Genomic DNA, 15,136 nt, shown 5'->3' on the forward strand with positions numbered 1-15,136 from the left:
GATATTATCGACCTTGCTACAGGTCAGCTGGAATAACGGGTTTCTATCATCATTTGCTGTTCCGTTATGGTATAGGGTCTCCGTGGTAGGTGCACATTATCAGTATTACTGCGCGATATCGTAAACCGTTCAAATAAACAGCTTCTAGCACGGAGACCTTTTATTTGCAGCTGAAAAGGATTCAGCATTTTGTCCTGCCCCACAGTAAGGCCAAAGAAAGAGATAGATAATGATTGTTAAGAGATTCCCCGTTAATAACTAGGCGTTACCATTCTCACCTTACTTGCCGATAGATAGACTATGAAGAAAGCGAATGGCTTCCTCTCTCAGCTTGATGTAACTACCACTCAATGCAGGATCTTGATCAGTTAGTTCGAGGTTGAGTTGGGAGTCAATGTGCTGTAGTAAACGTCAGTAATACATACATACATACCCTACCTGGTGCACCTGTCATGCGGTATGTTACGATTTCTTTACTCAAATTGGACTAAATTGGATTTGCTTACCAACAATCCAAATCCCTTAACCGCTATTCTCACATTGTTATAATACTGATTTGATTTGAAGGGTGTTACGCGTCGACGACTACCTTATTTGGTTATAAATCTATTTTTGTCTGTACATGGGCATTGTTCGGCTCTCAGTCAATCGATGTGGCGCACATTACGTGGCTAGGTATCTACTCTTGCCCAACCCCTCCCCTTTCAAAGCTGTTCTCTTATATGTGTGAATATATTGATCTGTGTGCCAAGTGTTTCATGGAACAGCACTAATGATAAACAACTAGTTATTCCTCATCTATACGTGTTTTATTGATTTTGAGTCCTATTTTGTTACAAATCTTCTAACATCATGGCAGCATTGCTTGTGTTCGCAACTAACAAGTAGATCAATCAACCTGCCTTGATTAGATGTACGGCTTATCTACAATATTATCATAGAATTGGTCACGTGACAAACACTAGACCGAAAACAGTGAAAATAGTGTTAAGAGTTTTGATTGGCTGCGTCAGACAATGCTGTATCCAGGCCGTAGAACTTGCTGTTGAGTATATATACTAACTGATTGATTTACAATATTTTTTCCCTCTTCCAAATCAGCACCAACCACTTTTGCCAAGCGTATCCCGGCAGTCAGCTCAGCCATAATGACTTTTCTCTATACCACTCTACTAAAAAACCAAATGTAATAATCATAGTGTTGTCACAGCTCGATAGTCCCTAATTTAAAGGATCAAGATAAATGTTTATGGCAGACTGGTTATAGCTAAGCTAACAGATGGAATATGAATTACATCAAGCCATTAATATAAAAATCCCAAGATTGCATTAGTCAGGGAACATTTGTAGAGCTTTTCAGCTGGTATTTTTGACTGAAGGAGTCAGGTACTGAATTCAACCTTTTTCTTTTCTTTCTCGACTCATTGAAAGTTCTTCTACTCATCACTTAAAAAAAGGTTGGCCCAATAAACAATGTTAAAGAAAATGAATGCAAGAGGATACATGATCCTGCAGCATTTGTTCGTGACGATACTGATATCTACTTTCTCTTGTTTGATTGGCTCGTGACAGGTCAGTGGTAGACAACAATTCTTAAGGGTATTCTTGATGTACTGATTGGCTTTCTCCTCTTCGTACGACACAACATGGATGCTACCATCACCCTCTGCTACGTAGGCTGGTTTGAAACCATGTTTGCAGTGAAATGAGATATGCTTTCTCTGTTAAATGTGAAAGGAAAAATAACCGAATGAGCGTCATAATACATTATAGGATTTAAAAATTCTCCAAACATTCCTCTCCTCCCCCCCCCCCCCCCCCCCACTTCCCCCACTCAAGGGAAGATATCAATTGTTAGAGAGATATTGGTATTAAGAGATTACCTGGGGTAATGTGATTATTATTTGGCATTTAGGAGGTTCTTATTTTCCTGTAATAAGGCTTTCTTTTGCGGTTAACCTCAAGTAACCTGCATGTTTGATCATCATCTGCTTCTCAAATAAGACTCACCTCTTTGTCGTTTTTGCCAAGCCGTCTTGAATCGGCACTTCTACTGAACCGGTAAATGAGTAAATCAGTGACGAGAGTGGAAAACACGAACATGAATGAACCAATAAGATACCAGTCGATTGCCTTGGCATAACTGACTCGGGGCATTGTCGAGTTACTCGAGCCCAGCAGAAACACAATCGTAAGGACTGTTGTTATCCCGAGGGATACCCGCTCGCCAATGTAATATCGATCCATCCAGAATGATATCCAACTCAGCGTTACCATAACAATACAAGGAATGTAGAATTGTATAAAGTAAAAGCCCATCCGTCGATGAAAGGTGAAAGTGACCACCAAGTTCTTGTATACTCCTGAATCAGTTCAAGGTTGAAATACCTTTTATTAAAAAAATTAAATATGACTAGAGAAGAATAGATATGGGAAAAGTGGCTTGCTCACCAGATACATAAGTAGTATTGCTCTCTAGAATCTCGTACTTGACCACGTCAAACTCCGCCAGATCTCGATTGAATATGCGCACAGGAGTGTCTTGCTTCCATTTAAAATTCATCTGACCAACAGTGTACGCGACTACAAGTGGAGCAATAAACATATGTTACTAAGGCGACAATTGTTATGATTATGATCATGATAAGAGTTACCTAGGCAACAGTTGTTATGGTGATTATGATCATGATAATAGTTACTAAGGCAACAGTTGTTATGGTGATTATGATCATGATAATAGTTACTAAGGCGACAGTCGTTATGGTGATTATGATCATGATAATAGTTACTAAGGCAACCGTTGTTATGGTGATTATGATCATGATAATAGTTACTAAGGCGACAGTTGTTATGGTGATTATGATCCTAATAATAGTTACTAAGGCAACAGTTGTTATGGTGATTATGATCCTAATAATAGTTACTAAGGCAACAGTTGTTATGGTGATTATGATCATGATAATAGTTACTACGGCGACGATTGTAATGGTGATCATGATCATATGATAATAGTTACCAAGGCGACGGTTGCTATGGTGATTATGATCATGATGATAGTTACTAAGGCAACAGTTGCTATGGTGATTATGATCATGATGATGGATTTTACTTACAGCTTTCGAGGATAAGTGAACATTTTTGTACATCAAGAGGGAAGTTTACAAGGTTCATCTGACAAGCTCCCTTGATCTTAATTCTTCCACTGTAATAAATATCGCCATTACCCGAGATAAGCACCAGTTTGTTCACAGTATACACTTCATACTCATTAGCGTTGTTGAAGTATGTATCGGGTGTCCAGATGTCATTCACTCTTTCTTTCGTCAACGATAACTTGGCTTCATTTTGGTGAGCCAGGCGAGGATCGTTCCATTCTTGTCGTAGATACATAAACACTTCAAAGTCCTAAACACGACAATCTATCAGTTCATTACCATGGACGGTTTGTTAGGTAAGTATGTACATAAACACTTCAAAGTCCTAAACACAACAATCTATCAGTTCATTACCATGGACGGTTTGTTAGGTAAGTATGTACATAAACACTTCAAAGTCCTAAACACGACAATCTATCAGTTCATTACCATGGACGGTTTGTTAGGTAAGTATGTACATAAACACTTCAAAGTCCTAAACACAACAATCTATCAGTTCATTACCATGGACGGTTTGTTAGGTAAGTATGTACATAAACACTTCAAAGTCCTAAACACAACAATCTATCAGTTCATTACCATGGACGGTTTGTTAGGTAAGTATGTACATAACACTTCAAAGTCCTAAACACGACAATCTATCAGTTCATTACCATGGACGGTTTGTTAGGTAAGTATGTACATAAACACTTCAAAGTCCTAAACACGACAATCTATCAGTTCATTACCATGGACGGTTTGTTAGGTAAGTATGTACATAACACTTCAAAGTCCTAAACACGACAATCTATCAGTTCATTACCATGGACGGTTTGTTAGGTAAGTATGTACATAACACTTCAAAGTCCTAAACACGACAATCTATCAGTTCATTACCATGGACGGTTTGTTAGGTAAGTATGTACATAAACACTTTATAATGGTTTGTCAGTTATGCAAGTAATCAGGACTTACCATGTTTGATTCCTTGATTTGACTGAAGGCCTGTACCGCCATGCTAATATTAACCTGAGTAGGCTTTTCTGAATACAAGACACATTTAATCATATCGGCACTCGATAAATAGATCCAAAAACATACTTGATGAACCTGAACCACTATGGTGATGTATATCAGTGCATCGTGTAAATGCTTCAACTCGGTCTTTCATTTTGTTGTTGTTGAATATTGTTATTCTTTATATTTTGCCCGCAGGTTGGTGCCGCACAAAAGAACACATGGTCCCTTTCGAGGTACATTGCACCAATTTCCATCTCTTCTAAGATCCCCATCCATACCCATCCCAAAATCAACCCATTAAGAAATCATTATGAAGCACTGAACTCGTCTAACATGCAGCAACTCGTTTCTTATTTGCAGCAACTCGTCTAACATGCAGCAACTCGTCTAACATGCAGCAACTCGTCTAACATGCGGCAACTCGTTTTTTATTTGTAGCAACTCGTCTAACATGCAGCAACTCGTTTCTTATTTGCAGAAACTCGTCTAACATGCAGCAACTCGTTTCATATTTGCAGAAACTCGTCTAACATGCAGCAACTCGTTTCTTATTTGCAGAAACTCGTCTAACATGCAGCAACTCGTTTCTTATTTGCAGAAACTCGTCTAACATGCAGCAACTCGTTTCTTATTTGCAGAAACTCGTCTAACATGCAGCAATTCGTTTCTTATTTGCAGAAACTCGTCTAACATGCAGCAATTCGTATCTTGTTCGCAACGACTCGTTTAGCTTGCTGCATGTCCCTTATGGGCCACCGTACGTTGCTCAACGAACTGAGCCAACCGCGTATGCGATTATTGATCCATTATTTTGCCGATTACAAAGTTAAGTCTTTAGTATCGCTGCTCAGGTTTCTATTGCAAGATACTGGAATTTTTTCGTTGCTTGAAAAACATGCAGTAGTATGGTAAATAATCTAGGATAAAGGACTACTCACGGGTGACCAGTGGACGAACATATTTATCGTAATCCTTTAGCAACATCGTGATGACTTTTGTTTCCTCAGCCAGCTCTATCCCGTTCCTATAGAACCGTAATAGTCACAGTGTTATTTGCTAATTAATTACCACTCTCTTTCGGGAAACTCGCTGGAAATCCTCAATGGCCGCGGCCTATTGTTTATTCCAGCCATCATAAAATGTTTTTAATCCATAAAACAAAGTGTAAATTCTTACCCTAACAGTGGAAGGGCATCCAATAACCACAGGAATACCACAAACGGAAATAGTCGCCGTATCGTAGAGTTCATGAAGAATGGAAAACCTTTGACTCTATCAGAAAATTGGGATGATCATTAATACTAGCTTGCCCTGGGTCCATATATAGCTGTGAATATATATATATATTGTGAATCCGGGCAGGTCATTTGTTTGATTACCCCAGTGTTTGATAAACTCTGATAAATTTTTAAATCATCCCACGCCACCCTTACACTGACTAGAGCTGACACCATTGATAAACCACCCATAGAGCAAGCCAGCGATCGGTGGTAAGATACAAACTGAAATGAAATACTATTTAAGCCCCACCCTGTGTGCTTGTTCTGTTCCAACTCAGCGTGAATCAATGTTTCTGTGTGTACATATTTTATGATCTATTCAGTACATCGTCTCATGTATCTATATTCAATCCTTGGAGTATCGGCAGCATCTCATATGTGGTTTCCTGATCACCATTATATACAGATTGCGCTCTGATTGGCTAAAAACATTGGTTTAAAATGAACTGAAGGATGGACTGAATAAGCTTTGGCACCCTTAGCAAGTCTTTTCAGTGAATGCAATATGATCAATTGTTTTAGTTTCATCTCAGTTAGCACAGGCGAAAGAATAGGATACTCTTTCTATTTTCAACAAATCCTATTAATAGACCTTTCCCGAATTCGCTTGACTAATGATGAAAAAATGGTTTCAAGTCGAGGGTTGGACTTGATGAATAAAAGAATCGAGTTCAGTTTCAAATTCAAACCATTGTGTTGTGACAATCCAAGCGAATTCGGGAAAGTTCTATTGGTTATTTTAAGAAAAGACAATTATTTCATGGTAATAATGACTGAGTGTAGCAAGATGGTATCTTAAGGTACTAATGTAAAAGAAACTATTAATTATAGATGAAATATCTTCTTTCTTCCTTGCTTTTTCAGTCCACTATGTTCATACTCCAACAATTAATGTCGTATTGTATTCTGATTTTGATTACAAATACGCCCTTAGGCCCCGTCCACACTATGCCGGATAAATTTGAATCCGAATTTTTATTTATTCGGTTCCATTTCGAAAATTCGTTTTCGGTGAAGAATTGTTCCGGATTCGCCCGGACTATAGTGTGGACGGTAGGCCTAACCGATAGAATAAAAATTCGGATTCAAATTTATCCGGCATAGTGTGGACAGGGCCTTAAGGGTCCCTAGATATAAAATGCTTTTTTTTTTTCGTTTGCACTTATGGTGATGGTATAACTTGACTGAGAGTATAACTCCTTGTATGCCACCGAGCCGTACCACAAAGACCACCTGCTATCTGCACTTTTGCCTAATACTCAACTCTCTGTTTTGTTAGAAATTATGCAGGTTACTTTAGTCAACCAACTCACTAGACATGAGAAATTATAGGGCAAAGGATAGAACTCGTTCTTATTTTATTGGATTGTCAGTAGTTGGGTCATCCTAGTTGTACCAGAATAAGAGAAATATACTCGGTTCCATCCACACACAAATATCGACAACATGATTTAAGACTGACCAATGCCTTACCTTGACTGCAAATTTATCAAATCCACGAAAATCTTTCTGTTCAGCTAAGACTGACCAAGTGTTAGGTGCGGGGCTCAGTTGGATAGCTAGGGAACAAGGAATCGACTATCTTTGGTCTTTTGTTGTAGTACCTATGTCTGACTTTGAGTATGTACTTTGATAAGCTATCTCATTGTTGTAAATAGCTTATCTATCTATCTATCAGTCCTTACCATACTCATTGAACATAAAGCAACCTTAGGACCAATTATTTAGCCTTTCGTCAGATGACGGAGAGTATAACACTTGTCACCATATGGGTTAGACAATCATTAAAGATTGTGATTTTCTTAGGATTCGTTGTCCTAACAAGCAAATCCTCTTGAAATGAAGTAAACAAACAGAAGCGTGCCAAAATTAGCCTAGCTTAATAGCAGGTAAAGTGAATGTCAATTAATTAAGATGAATTTTCTTGAGGGCTTCTCTATTCTCTCCTCCATCTACGATATGCAGTCCAGCTCTATTCAAGATCACTAAGTTAAAAATGTACCAGCTAAATTAAAGTTATATTATTGGAATTTAATATATAGGAATTGAATGAACTAGGCAGTGTATTGAAGCTAAAACTTCAACACGTAACACGATTATCTTAACCGCATGGTTTAAATTATTGATGGCAGTTCATCCTGGGTTTATAACTTTAAGCGATTCATTTGCGACTCCAACACCACCCGTTACTTTTTCAATATCTTTTATTCATTAGCCAGGCCGTTTTCTCGCCACTTAACTTGTTATTTTTGAAAAGTAGATCCTAGTCTCGATTTTCAGTAAAACTAAAAAATATATATCCACAAATCCTATCAAATTTTCATTTCTACCGCAACAGAATCAAAACCACAAGTTGCACGCCAATATTTCATTGAACTTGAATATTATTTTTCATCATAGCGTACCTGTTAACATGCTCCAGGCGAGAGCCGTTCTTCTTTACGACTGATCAAATTTAGCAGCTTTGTAGCGGCGGCTGTCAGTCAGAAATTAAAGAAAACTAGAGTATAGGAGACAGATTAAATAGCGGCACATTTTTCGGTTATTTCTAATCAGTGTTTTGAGAAAGATGGTTAACTTATCGAAGTCTAAATAAGCCATTTCTATTAAGCATCATTAAATGTAACGGTCGGTACATCATCAAAAAGAATTCTCTGAGGTGCAGGATTCAATCTCTAGTCTAGTGTAGTCTCTAGCGTAGAGACTACGTCATCGTTTTATATATTGCAATTATTAATTAGTTTTATCTTTTAAATATTTACATTTTATTCATAATCAATAGGTAAGCATTTTGTAACTATTGTAAATATTCTATTGTAATTTTTTGTGAAGCGCCTTGGACAATTTTGGAGATGAGCGCTATATAAATAAATTATATTAATTATATTAATTAATTATTATTAATTAATCTATAGGATACCGACTCCTTAGTACAGTCTGACCTTGCCTTGACTGACAGACCAGTTGTTCAAACCGGTTATACTTGAAAGTCGCAGAGAACCTATTGAGTCTGTTAGGTCCATGAATTATTGCTGTAATGATCATATGATAATGGTAAGCCGGGCTAGACATCATAACCATCCATGCCTTGAATATTATACCTCAGAGACCTGCCGGTCAGCATATTACAACATGCATCAATGTTGGGTTTATTTTTCATGTTACATATTTACACAGATTACAGGTTACAGCCTCTTATACAATCATTACGTATTGACACACTTATAGTTAGACACGTTTAGTCTTCTTGAGAGGGTTGCTTTGTTCCAAGAAAGTTGAAGCGGTTCTTCTTTTCCTCTGAAATAAATAAAACAAGTAAGATTTCGTTTGGAAGTGATCTTGGGGATATGTTAGTGTAACCTATCTCATTATGTCAATTAACAGTTGACTTGGGGTGTTGTTCTCATTGGCCAAAATATACTTACCGCGTTGGGTGTGCCAGGGGAAGATGTAACAGCATCTATTAATGGCGTAGCTGACTGGGGACTAGTCTGCTGATCAACCAATCAAAAACATGTTTAGTAAAACATTTACATAACTGTCTTAATGATATGAATTACGTACCTTAGAGATGAGAGGATGAGGAGTTTCTGACCAAACAAAGAAAGGAGAATCAATATAGGCACATAATAAGCAAAGTGGAATACGAATTAGTGCGGTTTTTGTATGACTGTGAAAAGTTCACGGCACGAGCACGGTATTGACACAGCAAGGGATACGCCAGACAAATCACATTGCACGAGAATTTACTCTCCATCCAATCAAATACCCGGAACACGACATAAACACGGCGCAGACACGGTTACTCCAAGCCGGATCACGGCACTTTTAGACCAATCATATGATTGCGCGTGAAAAAAATCAGCCAATTAAAATTCTAGAAAGTATCACGATCACGGCACGTCACGCTTACGGCACTGAGCTTTTCCTAGTCATACGAAAACTGCTCTAGAATGGGTCATACCTATTGACTTGACAGGAGCAAGAGCTTCTTTACGATGTCTGTAGCATTAGTAACACACATAACAGATAAGTAACAATACAAGTAGAGTTTATAGTATCCAAAGGACTTACTTCAATGTTTGTTTTTCAAATTCACAGTTTCCGGCTGCCTGCTTCAACTCATACAATAAAATCATCTCATTTCTCAGTTCGTTAAACTGTTGGGAGATGTGTTCTGTTGGCATTGGTTGAAGATCTAATGGATAAAGACACACCATTAACTGTGAGTAATCTTCCTTGTAAGTCTTACCTCATCCATCTGATTCAAGGCATTACTTACCAACACCAAGTTCTTCCAGCAATTGTTCCACAGCTTTGGCTTTCTTTGTTCCTACTGAAGTAGGCATTTTCATCTGGAAAAAAAGGTCATTTATTTTTTGTGAAATTCAAGCATTCCACTTAAATACTGACAAAGTATGACCAGTTTGTTCTATTGATGCATTTATTGCACTTACTCTGGCACTTCTTAGAAAAACTCCTGCACCTTTGTTCTCAGGAAATTTGACTCCAGTGTTTGTAACTTCAGGCTGTAACAGATAATAACGACATCCATAAAACATGCCTCCCAAACCAATAATAAGACAATATCCTTTGACTACAGTATTCACCTGCTTCCCTTCTGTTACATCTCCTTTCTTCTTTGGTAGCTTTTTCTTCAATGGTTTCTTTTCACGCCTAAAATACAGAGTTGAAAATATAACTTACAACAAGGAATGAAGAAATTCCTTTCATAGTAAGCTACATACTTTTGCCTGCTTTCAGCAGAATTGTCTGCAGCTGTTATAAGTTTCTGAAGATCTTGTTGTTTCTTCTCTCTTTCCTTCTTTCGCATTTCAATCTTACGTAACTCAGACATTAACGTTTCTTCTTCTTGCACCTGTAGCAACGTCATAAGTTAGCAATATTCAAACTAAAATCTTAATTATTACCTGTAGTATACCTAGTAGATAAATAATGCACAAGTTAACAAAAAAGATTCAAAAATATTACACATTTAGGGTCGATATCAGTATAAAGCCGTGAAATAAAAACCATATCAATGAAGAGATACGATTTCACTTCAGGGTGAACTGAAAATTGTAAATTTTGTCATTTTATCGACGATAAATGTGTAATAAACAAATTATTACATGAAATGTGTTTTTGTCACTCGGTAAAGATCTATATGTTAAGTGTATGCTACATCGAGTGTATAAGCAGATTAAAAAATCTGCCTCAGTTGGGTTCTCGTGGGACTCAAACCACTGACCTCTCGTTTGCTAGACGAGATCTCAACTGCTCGGCCACTGAGTCTTTACATGTTAATAACCTGATGTCCTTTTTATTCACTTGTTTTCCATTCCCTCGTTCACAATATCATAATAATGGAAACTCATAAATAAAAGCGATATCAAGCTGTTTAGATGTGATAATACATACCTGTTCCTGTGTTCTGTTGTACAGTTTCAACAGTTGTCTCTTTCTATCTGTTTCATGTTGAGCATCATATTGGGCTGGCATGTCTGGAGGCTCTTGACCTGTAGGTATTCGTGCCTGCAACAACAACACATCTTACTGCATATTCTACAAGCCATTCAAAAACAGTACAACCAAATAACCTACACAATACTCCTGGGGGGTTACTCTGCCAGAATTTGGGTAGGGGTGTTCCACTGGGATTCTGAAAGGGGTACCCTGTTTATGACAAAAAAACCCTCAAATTTGTAGACCCTGTTTATGACAAAAGATATAATTAATTGCACTGAGTTCCTGTTTCAATTATCATGTCATCTCGCGTATCGTTTTTTTACCACCATAATAACCAGTTTTGGTCAATACGAAAGTAGAAACCCTGAATATGACAGGAAACTCAAGAAGAACTTGGAACTTGAGCGAAATTGCATACCCTGTTTATGACAAGAAGCTCAAAAAACCATACCCTGTTCAGCAGATCTTCCCCGTATAGTCCATATATGGGAGTACCCCCCGGGACAATACTCTACAAGCACTGTAAACACTGAAGTACCCAATAACCTACACGACAGTATTAAACCAACCTTTAGTAGTCTTGTTACACTACTATAGTACTTGTCTTTCAATTCTTCTATCGTACGACTCTGTAAATTAAAACACATTTTGAAAATCTTTTCAATTAATAAATATTGTAGAAATAGGAGGCAGCATGGTCGAGTGGTCATAGCGTTGGTCTCGCAATCCGGTGGTGCCGGGTTTGAGTCCCGCTGTGGCCACTAGCTGAGACTGTATTTGTCCTGATCCCTGATTAGTTCAGATTCAGTTTCTCGACCATGCTTGTAAATAGCCAACTGGTTTGCCTCCTTGCCAGTTGGGATTCTTAACACACTTTATGTTTCTTTGATCATTCATTTCAGTTTATTAATCATAGGAGGGCCATAATGGAAACTACTGGGCCACCAGTAATGTATGTCACCCTCATTAAATAAAGTCAATTTATTTTTTATTTATTTTTAAATAGTTTAATTTAGACATAAAAACAAAATCACCTGATAAGTCTTGGTGTCATATCTGTCATGGATGACAATGAACCTTAAATCAAAACATCTGAAATAATCGAAAGAAAGGTTCAGTGAGAAACTCCTAAGCTCAGCTTCCTGGGTGAATTAAAATATAACAGAGTATACAAAACCAGGCTAGATATTTACCTGCACAAGTCAAACAAATAATCTGTTTCTTGTTTAGTCCAAGTAGATTGAGATCCATCATGAAGATACATCTAAATGACAAACACATCAATCACATAATTCTGCACTAGTATCCTAATGAGTTTGAGTGTACAGGGCCCAGTCATTCAAAGCCCGATTAGTGCTAATCCTGGGATAACTCTTAATAAGACCTATAGAGTTAATCCTGGATTAGCGCTAACCCAGCTTTGAACAATCTGGCCCTGTTTATTAGGTTTAAAACCACAACAGCTTCAAAAACTTTTGAAAAATTAACAAACCTTGGTCAAATTAGAGTGGCATACAAGTCACGAAAATGAACTTTCAATTTCTACTTTAATAGAGGTATATACATCACTGTTATGCAGGGTCGGTGATGCAAAAAATGGCATGGAATAAAAACAACTTTGCTAAGTTCTCATTAAAATTTTCCAGGCAGAAAATTTGGAGTTCAATCGATGCGAATACAAAACGGCTCTCACGATTACTGTTTTCTAAAACTTAAAAACTTAAGAAATATAACTGTTTGGATTTATATGTCTAATACTGCATATCTCTTTAACTTCATATTTAATATTTTCATTTCTAAGTGAATGATGGGGAGCTGGCTTTCAAAACTTTTGTTACTTCAGCTCCCCAGCACCTCATAATTATTTTTCTCAATATTTTACTTTTTTTATTGGTTGAAACTTGTTAATTTATCATCTATTTTTTTATTGTAAAGTAATATATTAAGAATGCAAATAAAGATTATCATTATTATTATTATTATTATCATTATTATTATCATTACTATTATTATTATTATTATCATTATTATTATTATTATTATCATTATTATTATGGAAGACAGAGGCACTACTCAAAGAGATTCCACAGGTAGTCAGTGATGGTACTCGTGTGATCATTTATATGAGATGAACTTTATGAGGCCCTACATGTAAGTTTTCATATAAGACTGGATGCACCTTTATCTCTAATAAAGTGCAATACTAAAGTACTGTAGATATTACCTGATATTCTTCATCGGTATATGTAGGAACATCAACTTTCTGAAACATTATAAGACATGTATTACACATGCGTACAACTATGAACATTCAAAATAATAAAAAGACCCTTTTTGAGTTCCAAATTACTGCTGTGTTTCTTGATTACAGACTTATTTGCTCAGGCTAAGCCTTGAATAAGTGTCTAATTACTCGCAAATACCAACGGTAAAGTAAAGAATGCACAAGTTCAACAATACAAACACTTTGACGGACCTTGACTCGAAAACGTGAATATACTTCACAAAATTGAGGCTTAGCCTGAGTAAATGAGTCTGTAATCGAGAAACGCAGCGGTAATTTGGAACTCGAAAAGGGTCTATTAGTGTCATTATTGCATACTGATGAACACTTTATATGACAAGTACCTTATTAAACCTTGCAAAGGGATACTCTTTAGCTTCATCTGTAGTACGTCTCCAGTGACGTAGCATAGCCCCATCAGTTCTTGCAGGATTTGTGAACGGCACCCACCTCCAAGTTCTGACATGTTTTCTCCCAAGTTTGGCTTTCAACTGTTTGTATCCCTGTGTTGTGTCTGAGGTAGCTAGAGGTGGTGAATCTCTGAAATATATCCATATCTTATGCATTAGCGCTGTGATGCTGACTACATTATCAAGAGCACATATGTTACTATATATATACCTGCTATCATTATAAAGAAGAGCAAAGAGCTCCCTATGCATTCCCTCGGGTCTCTTAGCTGGAATATCTGAAATTCTCTTTGGTTTCTTGGGCTGAATATAACAAAAATAATTTATAAAAGCAAGATAAAATGGCAGTTTATGTCTCCATACTGTGATATAAATGCTCTGGAAAATGTAGAGCACTTAAAAAGCAAGAGAAACAGTTGACTACACCTTGTGTTCCTTGCTTCTCTAGAGCAATATATAATATATATAATAATAATACAGTATATACAGAGAAGCCTATTGGATGGCTAAACTAGGCCCTCTACGCCCTCATGGGTTAAACAAAAGAGCAGAAATTCATTCTAGAAATAGGATTAATTATAAGTCATAAGAAGATATAACTAGCTAAAAACTAGTGTGAGCTGCGTCTGTGTTTCTAGTGAAACAGTAATGATAAAAAGGTAAATTATACACCGTGAAAAAAATGAAAAACTGACTGACGTTTTGGATGCTAGTCCTTCGCTGGAGTCCCACGAAGCCCTAACGTCCAAAACGTCAGTAAGCTTTTTCATCTTTTCATTGACTCTTACGAAGGACTAGCGTCCAAAATGTAAGTTTTTTCATTTTTTCACGGTGTATACTTTACCTTTTTACCATTACTTATTAATTATAGCTTGCTATTCTTTGTACATTTATGCTTTTTAGCACATGCCTTGGATACCCCTTTTTGTTTTCCTTCGCTTATATACACCGTGCACCTCCTATTCTTCATCATTTTATCTTCGTATTTAGTTTAGTTTCTTATATTTTTACTGAAGAAGACCGAAGGGTTGAATCCTCTTATTAATAAATATTTTTTATCTATGGACGGCTAGAAGTTGTTGGTCTACCTTCGATTCCTGTTCAAGTTATATAGTAATATATAGATAATATTAATTATTAGATAATATATAGATAATATTATCAAACTTATATTATATATAAATATATATCATTAAATATTTATAATATTATGTATAAATATGCTGTAAAAAGAGGTTATCCCAAGGTTATCGTGCATTATAGCTTACTTTCATGCCAGAAACAATAGCCTCTTTGGTTGGAGGGTAAAGTCCTGGCTGCTCCAGCTCCAAAATGTCCCGAATGTCACTCATTCTTAAAACTTTTGTATTCTACTTATACAATATCTTATAAACCAGCTGGTTTGTAATCATTTAAGTCATGTAATTCCTGTTATAACGCAGTAAAAATGTCAATAGCCTGGAGCCGCCATCTTGTTTTGAAGGCCACCACGCGTGCAGAGGATGATGGGAAATATCTATACCGCTGACCAGGGTTATC

The 15,136-nt window shown here is 36.8% G+C and overlaps 2 protein-coding genes across 2 annotated transcripts; both read right to left on the minus strand.

Annotated features, from left to right (window-relative positions):
- Window positions 1-787: 787 nt before the first annotated feature.
- On the minus strand, window positions 788-7,379 carry LOC116293054 (glycine receptor subunit alpha-2). The gene is made up of 9 exons (XM_031700447.2): window positions 7,120-7,379; window positions 6,908-6,993; window positions 5,331-5,426; window positions 5,093-5,178; window positions 4,110-4,177; window positions 3,114-3,405; window positions 2,452-2,583; window positions 2,011-2,363; window positions 788-1,721 (listed from the first exon to the last, which is right to left on the minus strand). Exons 3-9 carry the CDS (start codon window positions 5,402-5,404, stop codon window positions 1,437-1,439), a joined length of 1,290 nt encoding a protein of 429 aa, XP_031556307.1. The 5' UTR covers window positions 5,405-5,426; window positions 6,908-6,993; window positions 7,120-7,379; the 3' UTR covers window positions 788-1,436.
- Window positions 7,380-8,567: 1,188 nt separating this feature from the next.
- On the minus strand, window positions 8,568-15,099 carry LOC116293051 (DNA methyltransferase 1-associated protein 1). The gene is made up of 17 exons (XM_031700443.2): window positions 14,866-15,099; window positions 13,809-13,900; window positions 13,532-13,727; window positions 13,128-13,166; window positions 12,097-12,167; window positions 11,938-11,995; window positions 11,473-11,532; window positions 10,856-10,969; window positions 10,183-10,313; window positions 10,045-10,111; window positions 9,892-9,963; window positions 9,717-9,789; window positions 9,509-9,632; window positions 9,399-9,436; window positions 8,999-9,024; window positions 8,860-8,925; window positions 8,568-8,731 (listed from the first exon to the last, which is right to left on the minus strand). The coding sequence occupies exons 1-17, from the start codon at window positions 14,947-14,949 to the stop codon at window positions 8,663-8,665; spliced, it is 1,380 nt and encodes a 459-aa protein (XP_031556303.2). The 5' UTR covers window positions 14,950-15,099; the 3' UTR covers window positions 8,568-8,662.
- Window positions 15,100-15,136: the final 37 nt, after the last annotated feature.

This window comes from Actinia tenebrosa, unplaced genomic scaffold, assembly GCF_029948245.1.
Source record: "Actinia tenebrosa isolate PJP-AT-01 unplaced genomic scaffold, QUT_ActTen_1.0 PGA_scaffold15__27_contigs__length_11533743, whole genome shotgun sequence".
In the NCBI taxonomy this organism is placed as follows: Eukaryota; Metazoa; Cnidaria; class Anthozoa; order Actiniaria; family Actiniidae; genus Actinia; species Actinia tenebrosa.